Genomic DNA, 13,407 nt, shown 5'->3' on the forward strand with positions numbered 1-13,407 from the left:
TCTAACAAAAAAAACTCTAAGCTAAGACTAAGCTAAAACTCTAAACTCTAAAATAAAATAAAAGTAAACTAGAACTCTAACAAAAACTCTAAGCTAAGAATCTAAGCTAAATCTCTAAACTATTAACTAAAACTAAACTAAACTATAAATTAAAAAAAAACTATAAGCTAAGACTCTATGCTAAAAACTCTAAATTCTTAACTAAAACTAAACTAAACTAGAACTCTAACTGAAACTCAAAGGTAAAACATCAAACTCTTAACTAAAATTAAACTAAACTAGAACTCTAACAAAAACTCTTAAGCTAAGACTCTAAGCTAAAACTCAAAACTATTAACTAAAACTAAACTAAACTAGAACTTCAACAAAAACTCTAAGCTAAAAACTCTAAACTCTTAACTAACACTAAACAAGAACTCTAACTGAAACTCAAAGGTAAAATATCAAACTCTTAACTAAAATTAAAGTAAACTAGAACTCTAACAAAAATCGGCGCATCCCTGCGGCGCATCCCTGTGGCGCTTTCCCCGACCTGCGGCGCATCCCCCTGCGGCGCTTTCCGGGCCGGTGGCAGTTCTCGGGCCTGGGGGACCTTTGAGGGCCGGGGGAGGGCCTTTGGGGTCGGGGGGGCCCTTTGGGGGGCGGGGGGCCCTTTGAGGACCACGGGAGGGCAGTTGAGGGTCTGAGGAGGGCGTTTGGGGGGCGGGGGCGCTGGGGGAGCTGGGGGTACCTTTGCGCACCGGGGGCTTCCTTCGGGGTTGGGGTAGAGGGATTGGAACCCTTTGGGGTTGGGGTAGAGGACCTCACAACACTGTTCAAATGGAACTTGTGTATTATAACGACCACAGAGTTTGACCCTCAAATTCTCTTCTAAAACCTTTCCTAAAATCTTCTTTTAAAATGTCTCTAACTGATTCGCCGAAATAATCCCATAAAATGGATAAAACGGTTTCGCCCAAATAATCCCTAAACGTAATTTCAGCGTGTTCCTTTTGTTTTTGGCATCTCTGCGCTACCGCATTTCAAATTAATAAGAAACCTGATTTCCGCGCTAAAACAATTCATCGGTAAGATGTTTCTTGGAGAACTGTTTCCATGGCGTTTGGTTATTAATATCTTTTGGAGTTCGACCAAAAGAGTTGTTTCCGAGGCAAAGACATTAATGACTTGGATCCATTCCTGGAGAAATGTTGACAGTACCTGTCAGACATTATTAAACTTTGCCTGGAAACAATTTGATTAATGATTGACAGTACCTGTCAGACATTATTAAACTTTGCCCGGAAAAAATTTGATTAATGACTGACAGCACAGGTGTTCCAAATTCCCAATCGATTACGCAATCAATTTCCCAGAAATCCATTTCCCCTAGGGACTCTATGCCCATATTTGGTGTGCTGTTCGGAGTAGCGCCCCCTCTCTACTGTTATACTACTACTACTACTACCACACTACTCCATTTAAAATATTGAGGGAAAATTTCATCTAAATGAAAAGACTCTATGTGCATGCACTTTGGCAAAAGAACATATCTCAAGAATTGATTTGGTTATTAAGTTGGAACTAATGCTAAAAGGGGAAAATAATCTGACCAAAAGTTAATATGTGCACGCTACTATAATACTTCTATCTCTGCTAAATTTACAACTCCTGCTTCTTCAACTACTACTTCTTTTCCAACTACTTGTAAAGGCAATACGTTAATACTGCTGCTGCTACTAGTACTACCGCTATTTCTATTAATACTATTACTAATAATACCAATACTGCTACTGTGACTACTATTACAACTATGCCTAAGGGTATGAAGGTGAAATTTTCAAGAAATTTTTTCTGGGGGGGGGGGGGGGTGAACTTAATCACAACACGCCATCTGCATGTAGGTTGTCAAAAGGGTGTAAAAACAATATCTTAGGAACAGCTTGGCGTGTGAAGTTGAAAATAACAGGCCGTGTTGAGGGGAATGTTGAACTAACAAAAAGAAAATATTTACATCCTATTACTACTGCTTCTACTACTGCTACTATTATTACTACGGACAGAAATTACAGTAAATAAACCGAGTCAAACTCAAAACGGGCAAAAATTAACATGAATAGTGCTGACAGCCCCCATGCCTTCTCAAGACCAGAACATAATTTGCACTTTACTGAAAAAAAAAATGACCGTGGATTGTCATTTTAATATGCATATACAGATATTTATTCCTAAAAGTTTCACGAATTTTTATTTGATAAAGTTAAAAAGTGAAAACATTTAAAATGTATTTTGTTTTCAGCAAAGTGCAAATTTTTTCTGGTCTTGAGACGCCATGGGGGTTGTCAGCACTACTTACGTTAATTTTTACTCATTTTGAGTTTGACTCGGTTATTTATTGTAATTTATATTCGTTTTGGGTTTCATTTATGTATTGATGGTGTTTTGTGGTAATTTTATGCTTGGAAGATTATTTGACTTAATTCCTGTTTTAGTTTGATGGATCTCTTTACTTTTCTTTGAAAAACTTGTTTTGTGGAAAAACTTTTTAAAATTAATCACTGCTAAGAAGGGAGCAAAGGAAAACGTCAACTTTCTTCAACAATGAGAGAACTAATTCGCACTTGTAGCCCCGTTCTTCTGCTTTAGTCCCAGACACTGAAAGTGAAATCACAAACTCAATCGTAATCACAAACAGAAATGGCTTATAAATGTAGAAGACAGTACCCTTTGGGCCTTTGATAAAAAGCGTTCTCTTTAGGATCTGTAATTTTTTCTTTCTTCTGCTGTAAGACAACATTTTGGTTATGGGGTCAAGGAATCGTTGCACTAACTTAAGCACTTCTAGGTTCCATTCTAGTTTCAATTTGAAACTGCTGCCTGATGGTTTGTCTGCTTCAATTTGAAACTGCTGCCTGATAGTTTGCCTGCTTCAATTTGAAACTACTTCCTGATAGTTTGCGTGCTTCAATTTGAAGCTGCTGCCTGATAGTTTGCCTACTTCAATTTGAAACTGCTCCCTTGTAGTTTGCCTGCTTCAATTTGAAACTGCTACCTCATAGTTTGCGTGCTTCAATTTGAAACTGCTGCCTGATAGTTTGCCTCCTTCAATTTGAAACTGCTACCTTGTAGTTTGCCTGCTTCAATTTGAAACTGCTACCTCATAGTTTGCGTGCTTCAATTTGAAGCTGCTGCCTGAGAGTTTCTCTGCTTCAGTTTGAAACTGCTGCCTGATAGTTTGCCTGCTTCAATTTGAAGCTACTTCCTGATAGTTTACCTGCTTCAATTTGAAACTGCTGCCTGACCGAACATGTTTGAGCTTACTCTGCATTTTTAGAGTTACATAAACCACAGACATTTGGAACTGCTTTTGCTATTTTTTAACTATTTCACCATTTTTCGTTTTTACCTTTTTCTCTTTTTTCTTTTCTTACTTTTAATTTTGACTTGCCACTTGCTTGAAACTGAACTGTTTAATAGCAATATGTTCTCAGTTCTTTTTTACGGTTCAGAAAACTGGCACCTTAACCAGCAATCAGAGAAGAGATTACTGAGATTTGAAAATATTTGCCTACGTCGTATCCTAAACCTCCACTGAGCACAGCGAGTCACGGATGCGACGAGTACTTACGTCGGAACCATTAATTCCAGACGTGACAAAATACCACAAATGGAGGTACCTAAATTACGCTATCAGAATGACAATTGGTCTACGACAAGGAAATCTAACTATGAACTAAGAGAGATAAAATTTATTTTTAACACTCATCAATACTCCTCGAAGAGGTGATTAAAGTTTATTGTATCAGTAAATTTGTACAAAATTTGTTCTTGAGACATAAAATTCGAAACAATTTTAATGGCTGATAACTTCTTTGTCATGGTGAACACCCCAAAAAGCTGGGTAATGACTTTGCTCAAAACTGAGCCGAGACCACTTTCATAGCAAGGCCAGAGAAAAATATAATAGCCTTAAAACATGTGAAAGTAAATTTGCGCACTGAAACTGGTAGATTTTTATAAGGTTTTTTCAATACCTTAAGTCAAATAGCTATTTCATAATTGCGGATCATGTGGTATTTTCGCCTACTTTCGGCCAAAATTAATGCTTTGCTGCATTAAATGGCCGAAAACAATATGCAAAAAGGGATCCTTTGAATTCTCCCCTTCTTCCTCCTCTCTACCTGCGTCTATCAATCTAGCTTTTAGCCAAAAGACAGGTATGTTGCATTTTATTGAGCCAGAACCAATATCTTTTTGCATATTTTTTTAACCAGACCCCTTCTCCTCTCCTACTGCCAACTTGTTCACATATAGTATCTTCTTTGAAGCGTAATCATACAAGCATTTTCAATTTGTATGTTGGAAGACCAAAGGTTTGCCAGTCGTTAGCCATATATCACCCCGTCCTCACTATCTAACCCTACTCACCATAGCATTTTAACCCCAGAATCCCAGAAAAAAATCAAAACGAAAGAGAAGCTGAAACTTGTGCCCGTACGTGCTCTAACAAACCGCTACCAGAACTCTTTCGTACCCTTCTTTACATCATTTTATAAGAACTCGTTTTGTAGCACCACATAAATTTAGTCATTTAGCTACGATTGTTTGTGCAAATACACTCTCTCTCTGTTTTTCTCTCCCTCTCTCTCTCTCTTTCTCTCTTTCCTTCTTTCTCTCTCTTTCTTTCTTTCCTTCTTTCTCTTTCTCACTCTCTCTCTCTCCCCCTCTCTCTCTCTCTCTCTCTCTCTCTCTCTCCCTCTCTCTCTCTTTCTTTCTTTCTTTCTTTCTTTCTTTCTCTCTCTCTCTTTCTCTCTCTCTCTCTCTCTCTCTCTCTCTCTCTCTCTCTCTCTCTCTCTCTCTCTCTCTCTCTCTCTCTCTCTCTCTCTCTCTCTCTCTCTCTCTCTCTCTCTCTCTCTCTCTCTCTCTCTCTCTCTCTCTCTCTCTCTCTCTCTCTCTCTCTCTCTCTCTCTCTCTCTCTCTCTCTCTCTCTCTCTCTCTCTCTCTCTCTCTCTCTCTCTCTCTCTCTCTCTCTCTCTCTCTCTCTCTCTCTCTCTCTCTCTCTCTCTCTCTCTCTCTCTCTCTCTCTCTCTCTCTCTCTCTCTCTCTCTCTCTCTCTCTCTCTCTCTCTCTCTCTCTCTCTCTCTCTCTCTCTCTCTCTCTCTCTCTCGAAAAGGTAGGCATGTAGCCCCTTGTTTGAAGCGAAACTATGTAGCGATTTTCAATTAGTATTAATACGATGAAATAGACCGACGTACAAGGAATGGCTGAACTGAGATTAGTTGAAATAAAGTATAACAATTTTACTGTCGCAGCTACTATACTCCATGTTTCCTTTTAGTTGGGTTGTCAACAACTAAAATAACATGTTATAGAAAGGAAGCAAGAGATGATTACGCTAAGGAGTACTAATAAAGCATTAATACACCTTAAGCAGCAACAATATTTAAATAATAAAGCAAGAGTTTAAGCAAAATAGTATGGGAAACCGATATGAGAGAAACCTATGGCAGCTTAAAAAGGGGTTATACAAGAAATGGGGGCCATTAGTGCCACGGAGAGTGCAGTAGGCTACAAAATTGTAATTAAACCAGACTGCCATTTCCAGCCATTTCTATTTGCAGAAAGTCTGCCATATTAAACCTTGTTTGAAGCAGAATCATGCAAAAATTTCCAGTGTATATCGTTGGGGGTGAAAGGTGCGCTTATGTCCCTTCCTATATCCCCTTACTCTCCATCACCAACTTTTCAGAAACAAGGTAGGCATGTTACGACTCGTTTGAAAAAGAATTACGCAGAGATTGTCAATGGACCTCATTGGAATACCAAAGTTTGCAAGAGGCCCTTCAATGCCATCTTTCATCTCTCATGGCTGACCTGAAGGCAGGCATATTGCATCTTGTTTGAATCGGAAGCATGAACTGATTTTCACTTTACGTGAGCCAAGTAGAGGCGTACCCATCCAACGAAGCTCTATCATCCCTTCCATCAGCTTTTTAGTAAAAAGTAGGCATGTTACATTTTGTTTGAGGGAAAATCATACAAATATTTTGAAATTTGCGGACGCAAAAAGTGGGTCTGTCGCCATCCATTATTTCTACCCTCCCAACTGATAACTTTCAAGCAAAAGGGTGGGCGTATTGCACCTTGACTGAACCAGATTAACACAAGCATTATCAATTGCGTGACTTAAAAACCAAAGTAAGCCTTAGGCCTCTTCAATACTATCTCCAGCTTTTTAACACAAGGGTAAGAACTTTGCTCTCTGTTTGAACTAGAATGATGCCAAAAAATTTAATAGGTGTGATTTATTTACAGACATGTAGGTATTTTGCACTTTGCACTCACACAAGGATGTCAAATCTATATTAGTGGACACAAAAAAGGGCCTTTTGATATCCATTAGCTCTACCCTTCCATCTGCTAACTTCTATGCAGAAGGATAGGCATATTGAACCAGAATAACACAAGCATTATCAATTGTATAACTTGATAGCCAAAGTAGGCCTTAGGCCTCTGTAAAACGATCCCCCGCTTTTTAGCACAAGAGTGAGAACTTTGCTCTCTGTTTGAACTAGAATCACGGAACATTTTTTAACAGGTATGACTGGAGAACAAAAGTTGAAAAATTGCCGCTACAAAGCTCACCACCAGTCCTACTTCAAACTTTTTAACAAAAATGCAATTTTATTACACTTGCTTCAATTGAAAACGTGCAAATATTTTCTATTCTGCATGATTTGAGGCACAAAGTAGGTCTAGAGCCCCTCCAACAAGCCCCTAATCCCCTAACCGACTCTTAACAGAAAGGTAGATACGTTGTATTTTGTTTAACGATGAATCATGCAAGAGTATTCAACCTGTATTGACGGGGTGCAAAGTGGGTTATTGATCCCAACAGTATCACCCCCCCCCCCAGCACAAAATTTTCAGCAGAAAGGTAGGCATGCATTTTTTTTCATAGATCGTCTCGAAAATTGCAGGGCAAGTACCCTAGGCCAATGGACAATAGAATAAACGATTTTAGTGGCGTATTCTTTTTTCTGACATCCAATTCACTTGAAACTTTGGAACAATTAATTCTGGACCAAGGAAACAAAGCGTGTGGATTTTCAGAGGCGGCCACAATTTCTGATCTCCACCTACCTTCTGCACTACAGTTGAGCCCCACCTACCTTCCACATTTATTTGAAATTTGTAGGACCGTTGATCTTCACAGCCAGGCGTTAGCAGCCGCCAAAGTTTCATTATTTAGATATTTCTCATCTATAAAAAAAGCAGCTTGTAAGCCAGAGCTTTATCATTTTCAGGAGCAAGGAGTTATATACTTGTGCTAATCAGTCAAATTTTTATTCTGGTAAGGTAAATTTTAAGATAGTGAAACTTGCCTTCATCCAAATAGCAAAGATTATACAAAACGGCTGTAAATAATGATTCCACGCAATGTCGTAATTTTGCAATTACTCGTATTAGTAAAATGTTTGCGTGGAAATCACTCGATGTTAGGCATAAAATCATATCCCCTTTAAAATTAAATACATAGGCAACAATTAATAGGTGTTATGTTTTGGCACAAAGTTACAGAGCTTTACCTTGTGCTGCAATTTTAGAAATAAATAAACAGATTGCGCAAAGTTTTAGGTTTCGGGAGCAAGCAATAAAGTATTAGCTCGTATATGCTTTTTTAGTCCCGCATTTGCCTGCTTTTTCGTTTTTTGGCAGCTTTTCACTCGCAGTAATATTGCTGATATTAAAAAGTGTTTTTACAAATATGTGATATACCTTTTTTGGCTGTCCCTTTGGACTAGCAACACCGCTGTATCAACCAGATATGGAATCAATACCCCTTAGATGCTATCCGAAGAAGAACTGAGTCGTTTCGAAAGCGGGGGTTATATGGGAGGATCTTTCCATGAAGGTAGTTTTCATGGGGGAAGGGACATTGCTATGAAGGGGACGGCGGATTTCCCAGCATTATTTAAAAAAAGATAAGAAATTAAATAAAAAAAAACAAGTTTTTCAAATGAAATTAAGGAACACCATCAAAACTTAAAACAAACAAAAAATAATACGTATATCATAGGGTTCACCCCCTAGTCAATTCCTCGCTCTCTAAGCCAAAGATTATTTGTTACTTTCATAAGATCTATTTATTCTAATTAAAAGCATTTGTGATTAAGCGGTCATTTTTAAAGAATTGGAACAAAATTCGAACTTTAGTTTAAAGAGCAAGGTATTGAATAGGGGGCGAAACCCCTAATATACGTATTAAAAATACTTAAATATAGAAGTTCGTTACGTAAGTTAGTTAGTAAGTTACATATATTTAGGTTTCGGGAGCAAGCAATAAAGTATTAGCTCGTATACACGATGCAAAAATATTTCTTGGGACATACTATTTTTGTAGGGTACAGAACAACGGCATTTCACCGATGGTGAAAAAGCAATCAAAATGTTGCTGCGGCACTTCAAATAGGCGTAATAACGTAAATCTAGTCAGAACTTACTCTTCCCCCAAGATCTTTTGCCCCGCTCCTATATTTTCTTTTTTTTTTCTTTTTTTGGCACTTTCATTGAATAATATTTTTTTGTTTTGTTTTTTTCAGCGATAAAACGAAAAAACCAACAACATTTCCCCGTCTCTACATTGTGAAAAATACATTTCTGCCAAGAGTTAGCCACTCACCCAACCCACCCCAGCCAACATGGACATTAATGTCAAGTCATGGACATTTGCCGCCATTGCGTATAGGATTTTAGTTAGCCACTACTTTCATTTAAAAAATCCTCATGTTTGCATACCTTCTTTTTCGTGTCTATATAAAACATGGCGGAAAACTATTTAATTTAAAAATAATTTGTTCTTGTTTATCAAATTGCAAAGCATATTAGGTGATTATCAAGATCCAAAAAAGAAATGATCCTACATTCATCTGTAAAATATAAGTAGACTAAAAGAGGTCACTCTTTACTTACCGTTCAGCACGCTTTCTAAATTACTAGTTTGAAATATATAAAATGCTAGATAATTCTCAGAAAATCCTTTCTACATAAATCCTAAAACTAGTACCGAATTCTGACATTTTGGGCCACAAACAATTTTGGCCCGAAAATGACCCAAATGCCACCGAACGAAAATTCAGAAATAACCAAATTAACCTAAAACTAAGGAAACCCCAAATTTAATAGCCTTCCAGTTGAGGGGCGATACTGCCCCGCAGTAGCATATTAACCCCAGCACAAATGTATAGTCAATACAAACTGAATGGTAATTGTGAACCCAGGGTCGTATCCAGGTTTTTTATCGGGGGTGTTTTACATAAGGATTTTTCTCCGGGGGGGAGGGGTACACAAAAAAAAACTAAAAAAAAGCATACAAAATTTGTTTATATCCATTTTTGTTACATTTTGACGAATCAGACAAACATTTCAGGGGGGAGGGTGTTCAAACCCACTAATACCCCTGGATACGGCCTTGGTGGTCCACCCTGGAGTAGTCCACAGTGGACCACTTGTCCAGTAATACAAACATTTAACAGTATTGTACCAGATATTAGGGGAGGGGTGAGTATATTTTTTTTACGGGAAAGCACCAGTTAAAGTTTAACGTAAAGAGATGAGGTCAATGGACGGTAGCTCCCCTCCTAAACACCACAATTTCTGCTTATTTTAGTTTTGAATGTTGTTCTTTACTTTCACTTGAAAAAAATTACTTTAACGTTAACAAAAAATACTAAAGTAAATTGTGCTACTTACGTAACAGCCGATGTGTTTCCAATTACCCAGTAAATGGATAAGTTAACGAAAAATGCAACACACCCAGACGACAGCACAATCATCTGTAAAAGTCAAAGAATTCAATATAATATATTAACACGATTTATCCATAACTAATAGGTATGGAAATCCAAAATGAGTAAAAGAGGAGAGGAAATAAAAAAACAAACAATACTCTTCAAAGAATAAAAAAGTTTGCATCACAGCAAACCAATTTTAGTCTGACGGTGAGGAAAGGTGAGTGAAGTTTTACCTAAGGGGGTTGACAAATAAACTAATTTGGAATTTCATGTTGAGAATGAATTTTTAGAAAGAACGGATGAAGAGATATGTCTCCAATGATCTTCTTTTTTTTTCTTTTTTTTGGTTACTTTTCATACTCTTCCAAGCCCTAATATTATTGTAAGGATTCACTATTCTGGGAACAATCGTTCATCTCGAAGTATTCTATACCAAAAATTATATAACATTAATTTTAATATGGTAATTTTATATCACAAGGATAAGCCATAGGTAATGGAAAATACAAATATAATTTTACATGGTTAATTTTATAGATGAAAAGTGAAAAAAAATTATAATTCAAATTCTCACTGTTTATAAGCTTCTTTGAAATGCTGATTCCATATTTGATTTTCTTTGGTTACAACGCTTCCTGCCTTTTCAGTTTTTAGTAAATAAGTAGTTTTCCTCCAATGGTTTCTAAGATGACACTACCTTTCCTTATTCAATTTTGAAAAGTTCGGGATGCAGGATAATATTTGATTCCTAGGAAAAGAAAATTTTTGCTTTCCTTTTCTTTTTTCCCTATTTAGCTTGTTACTGTCCAGAAAAAAAAATCACACTGTTTTTCGTTTTATTTCTATATTATTATTTTTTTTGCATTTGATGTCCCTAGATTCCGTCTGTGTCATCAGCAGCGACAAGGCATGCTCCTGGTTACTAATCTGGTGAGCTTACAGTTCAACTTGCTATAATAATAATAAATCTGTATTGCCCATCATAATGTACAAAAATGTCGTAACTGGCGGAGTAGAAACAAAAGATACAACACAAATAAATTTAACACTTTTCCATTGACAATCCTATATTAATACGTTCAGGAAAGTAGAGCCAAAATTTAGCCGCTTTCGAAACGACTTAGTTCTTCTTCGGATAGCATCTAAGGGGTATTGATTCCATATCTGGTTGATACAGCGGTGTTGCTAGTCCAAAGGGGCAGTCGAAGAAGGTATATCACATATTTGTAAAAACACTTTTTAATATCAGCAATATTACTGCGAGTGAAAAGCTGCAAAAAAAAAACGAAAAAGCAGGCAAATGCGGGACTAAAAAAGCATTGTAAAGATGTCCTAGGATACGGCGATTAAACTTAAATTTCATAGCAACTAAAACGCCATAAGCTCTCCTACTCTAACTCGCAAACAAAAATCTTTAAACAGAGTTTCGTGTTGCACGCAAATTTTTCCCAATTGGTACTCTAAGGTAAGTTAGGTGATATGTTGATGAACGACACAAGCAAATATTACAGTACTATATAGACGGTATCTAAAAACCCTCTTTTGGATTTGCATTCAATCTCTACCGAAGATTAATCGCAACATGTTTCTCCAGAAATGTGTATAGGGTGTCTTCATATCCTCTATGGGTTTCCCCGCCAATCCTATTTGAATTATTTATACTCAGGATATATTTCCTGAAATTGTGCATAGGGTGGTTCTAAATCATCTATGGATCTTGCAGCCAACCCTTAACAGATACTTCTACTCACAATATCGTCGATGTCAAGCGGAAACCACGTATCGGCAAAATTTATTTTTTGACACGGTTCAATTTACCGAAAAATTTTACGTCAAGTGGTGTGTATCTCGATTGCCCCCCGACTTCCAGTTTGGGAGATATTACCAAGCTGGAAATAACGTATCTCAGATTAACATAAAGAACTGTCAAGAAGAAATCACGTATCTCGAGATTTCCTCCACACGGCTTAAGCTGTCTCCAGAATAAAAAAAATGTTAGCAGTGAAGTAACAACCGCACAATCACAAGTAATATAGTAGGATTGTTCCAACTGAAGTGCTAACACTAACTACCACATTGTTAGGCAACCGTGTTGATTACCGGGGGGGGGGGGTGAAAGTAATAAATAGTGGTTAGAAGTTCCTGATGGCACCTCACAGGGTGGTGAAAAGCTTCTACTGGCACCTCTTTTCCAATTCCCCAACACACATGAAAGCTCAATATGTAATTTCTGACAAAATGATGAACTTTGACAGTTTCACAGGGGGAGGGGGGGGGGTCACAAAAATGTAGAGGATGGAGAATATGGGGTAATTGTCTTTCTCTTACAAAAAACTGTCAAGTCTTTTTTCTTCAGTAAAAAAGAGGTCAACCCTATTTAACCATATTCCCAGTACAGTCCAAAATCCATGGCTGTTCAGTCTGTTTTGAACGACTTACATCAGCAACCAGTTTTAGATTTGTCTGAAGCTAGTCCTTTGATTGGCGAAGACACCAGCAATGAAGCCTTTGACTCAGAGAGTAAGGAAACAGATACAACTGGTCCACAAGAAGCCAGAGAGGCAACCTCAGACACAGAAAAAGCTCTTCTTCCACATGAAAGGTCTGAATCTTTCACTTAAAGTCTAAATTCACTTTAAAATATGGGTGCAAATTAAAATAAGGAAATAAAAATCTTGAGAGCTCTGAGAAAAGATTATGAAAGAGATCTGAGGAAAGGTGAAGCTAAAACTAAGGAAAGAAAAAACAGGCCAAAAACTATTCATTCGGACATATCAAGGTGTAAGTTTTGCAAAAACCTCCTCAAGTGAACAAAGGAAAGAGATCTTTGTGAAGTATTGTGAGCTTGGCAATACAATCTGACAAATAGATTGGTTGTGTGTCCCCTCTCATCGTGAGCCTCTTTCAGAGCGAATTCTGAAAGCAGATACAAGAAGAAAGAACACCGTTAGTCATTTTACGTGGAGGATATGAGGATTGAAACGAGAAGAAAATTAGTCTAAATTCTTTTTTGCAGCTCAAGATCTCGGGGAGTTTGTTGTAAGAAATTCAGCTAAGAACAATCGCCAAGAATTTTATCAAAGAAATCAGACCCTCCAAAAAAATATCAGAGGATGTCTATAAGCATACAAGAAACTAGATAAAGGACTTACCTGCTATGGAATCCCATTAACGCCGGTCTTATAAAGCCAAGAAGTATAGAAAATAAACTGAAAACTGCAAAAAAATTTTAAAGCCGACCCATTTGCAAGGGACCTCAAAGAAGATCCTAAACGAGTTTGACTTTAGCTTCCAAAAACCAAGGAGATATAAGTGTGTGCTCTGTGAAATGATACAGTCTGCCCCGAATATAACAGAAATTGAAAAGTAAGCCTACACAAACCACCTAGTGAATAAGACGGCAACCAGTCGCTACATAGAAGTCACCCGCCAACATAATTAAGCTGACCAGTATCATGTTGATGCATGCTTTGAAATAGAAAAACTGCTTAGCACATCACACCAAGAGGGAATGTTGATTGGATTTTCTTGAAAGTATGCTTGTTATAATTTTACAGTTTAGAAGAATAAAACAAGAATAATTATTGCTTTTTCTGGGAGCAGAAGAACGGAGAATGAGGGACAAACGAAATAG

At 37.4% G+C, this 13,407-nt stretch overlaps 1 protein-coding gene across 2 annotated transcripts in view; it reads right to left on the minus strand.

Annotated features, from left to right (window-relative positions):
- The window catches only part of LOC148944655 (solute carrier family 35 member E3-like), a 100,597-nt gene that overhangs the window by 19,407 nt on the left and 67,783 nt on the right, over positions 1 to 13,407 (minus strand). The window contains exon 5 of one of the 2 annotated variants that reach the window (XM_089100187.1): positions 9,733 to 9,815. In XM_089100187.1, the coding sequence (XP_088956313.1) occupies positions 9,733 to 9,815 (83 nt within the window). Of the gene's footprint in view, positions 1 to 9,732; positions 9,816 to 10,811; positions 11,045 to 13,407 lie in introns of those variants that run through there. The other variant, XM_089100188.1, reaches the window with a different exon arrangement.

This window comes from Artemia sp. Qi Xiang Cuo, chromosome 14, assembly GCF_049724085.1.
Source record: "Artemia sp. Qi Xiang Cuo chromosome 14, ASM4972408v1, whole genome shotgun sequence".
NCBI classification, from domain to species: Eukaryota; Metazoa; Arthropoda; class Branchiopoda; order Anostraca; family Artemiidae; genus Artemia; species Artemia sp. Qi Xiang Cuo.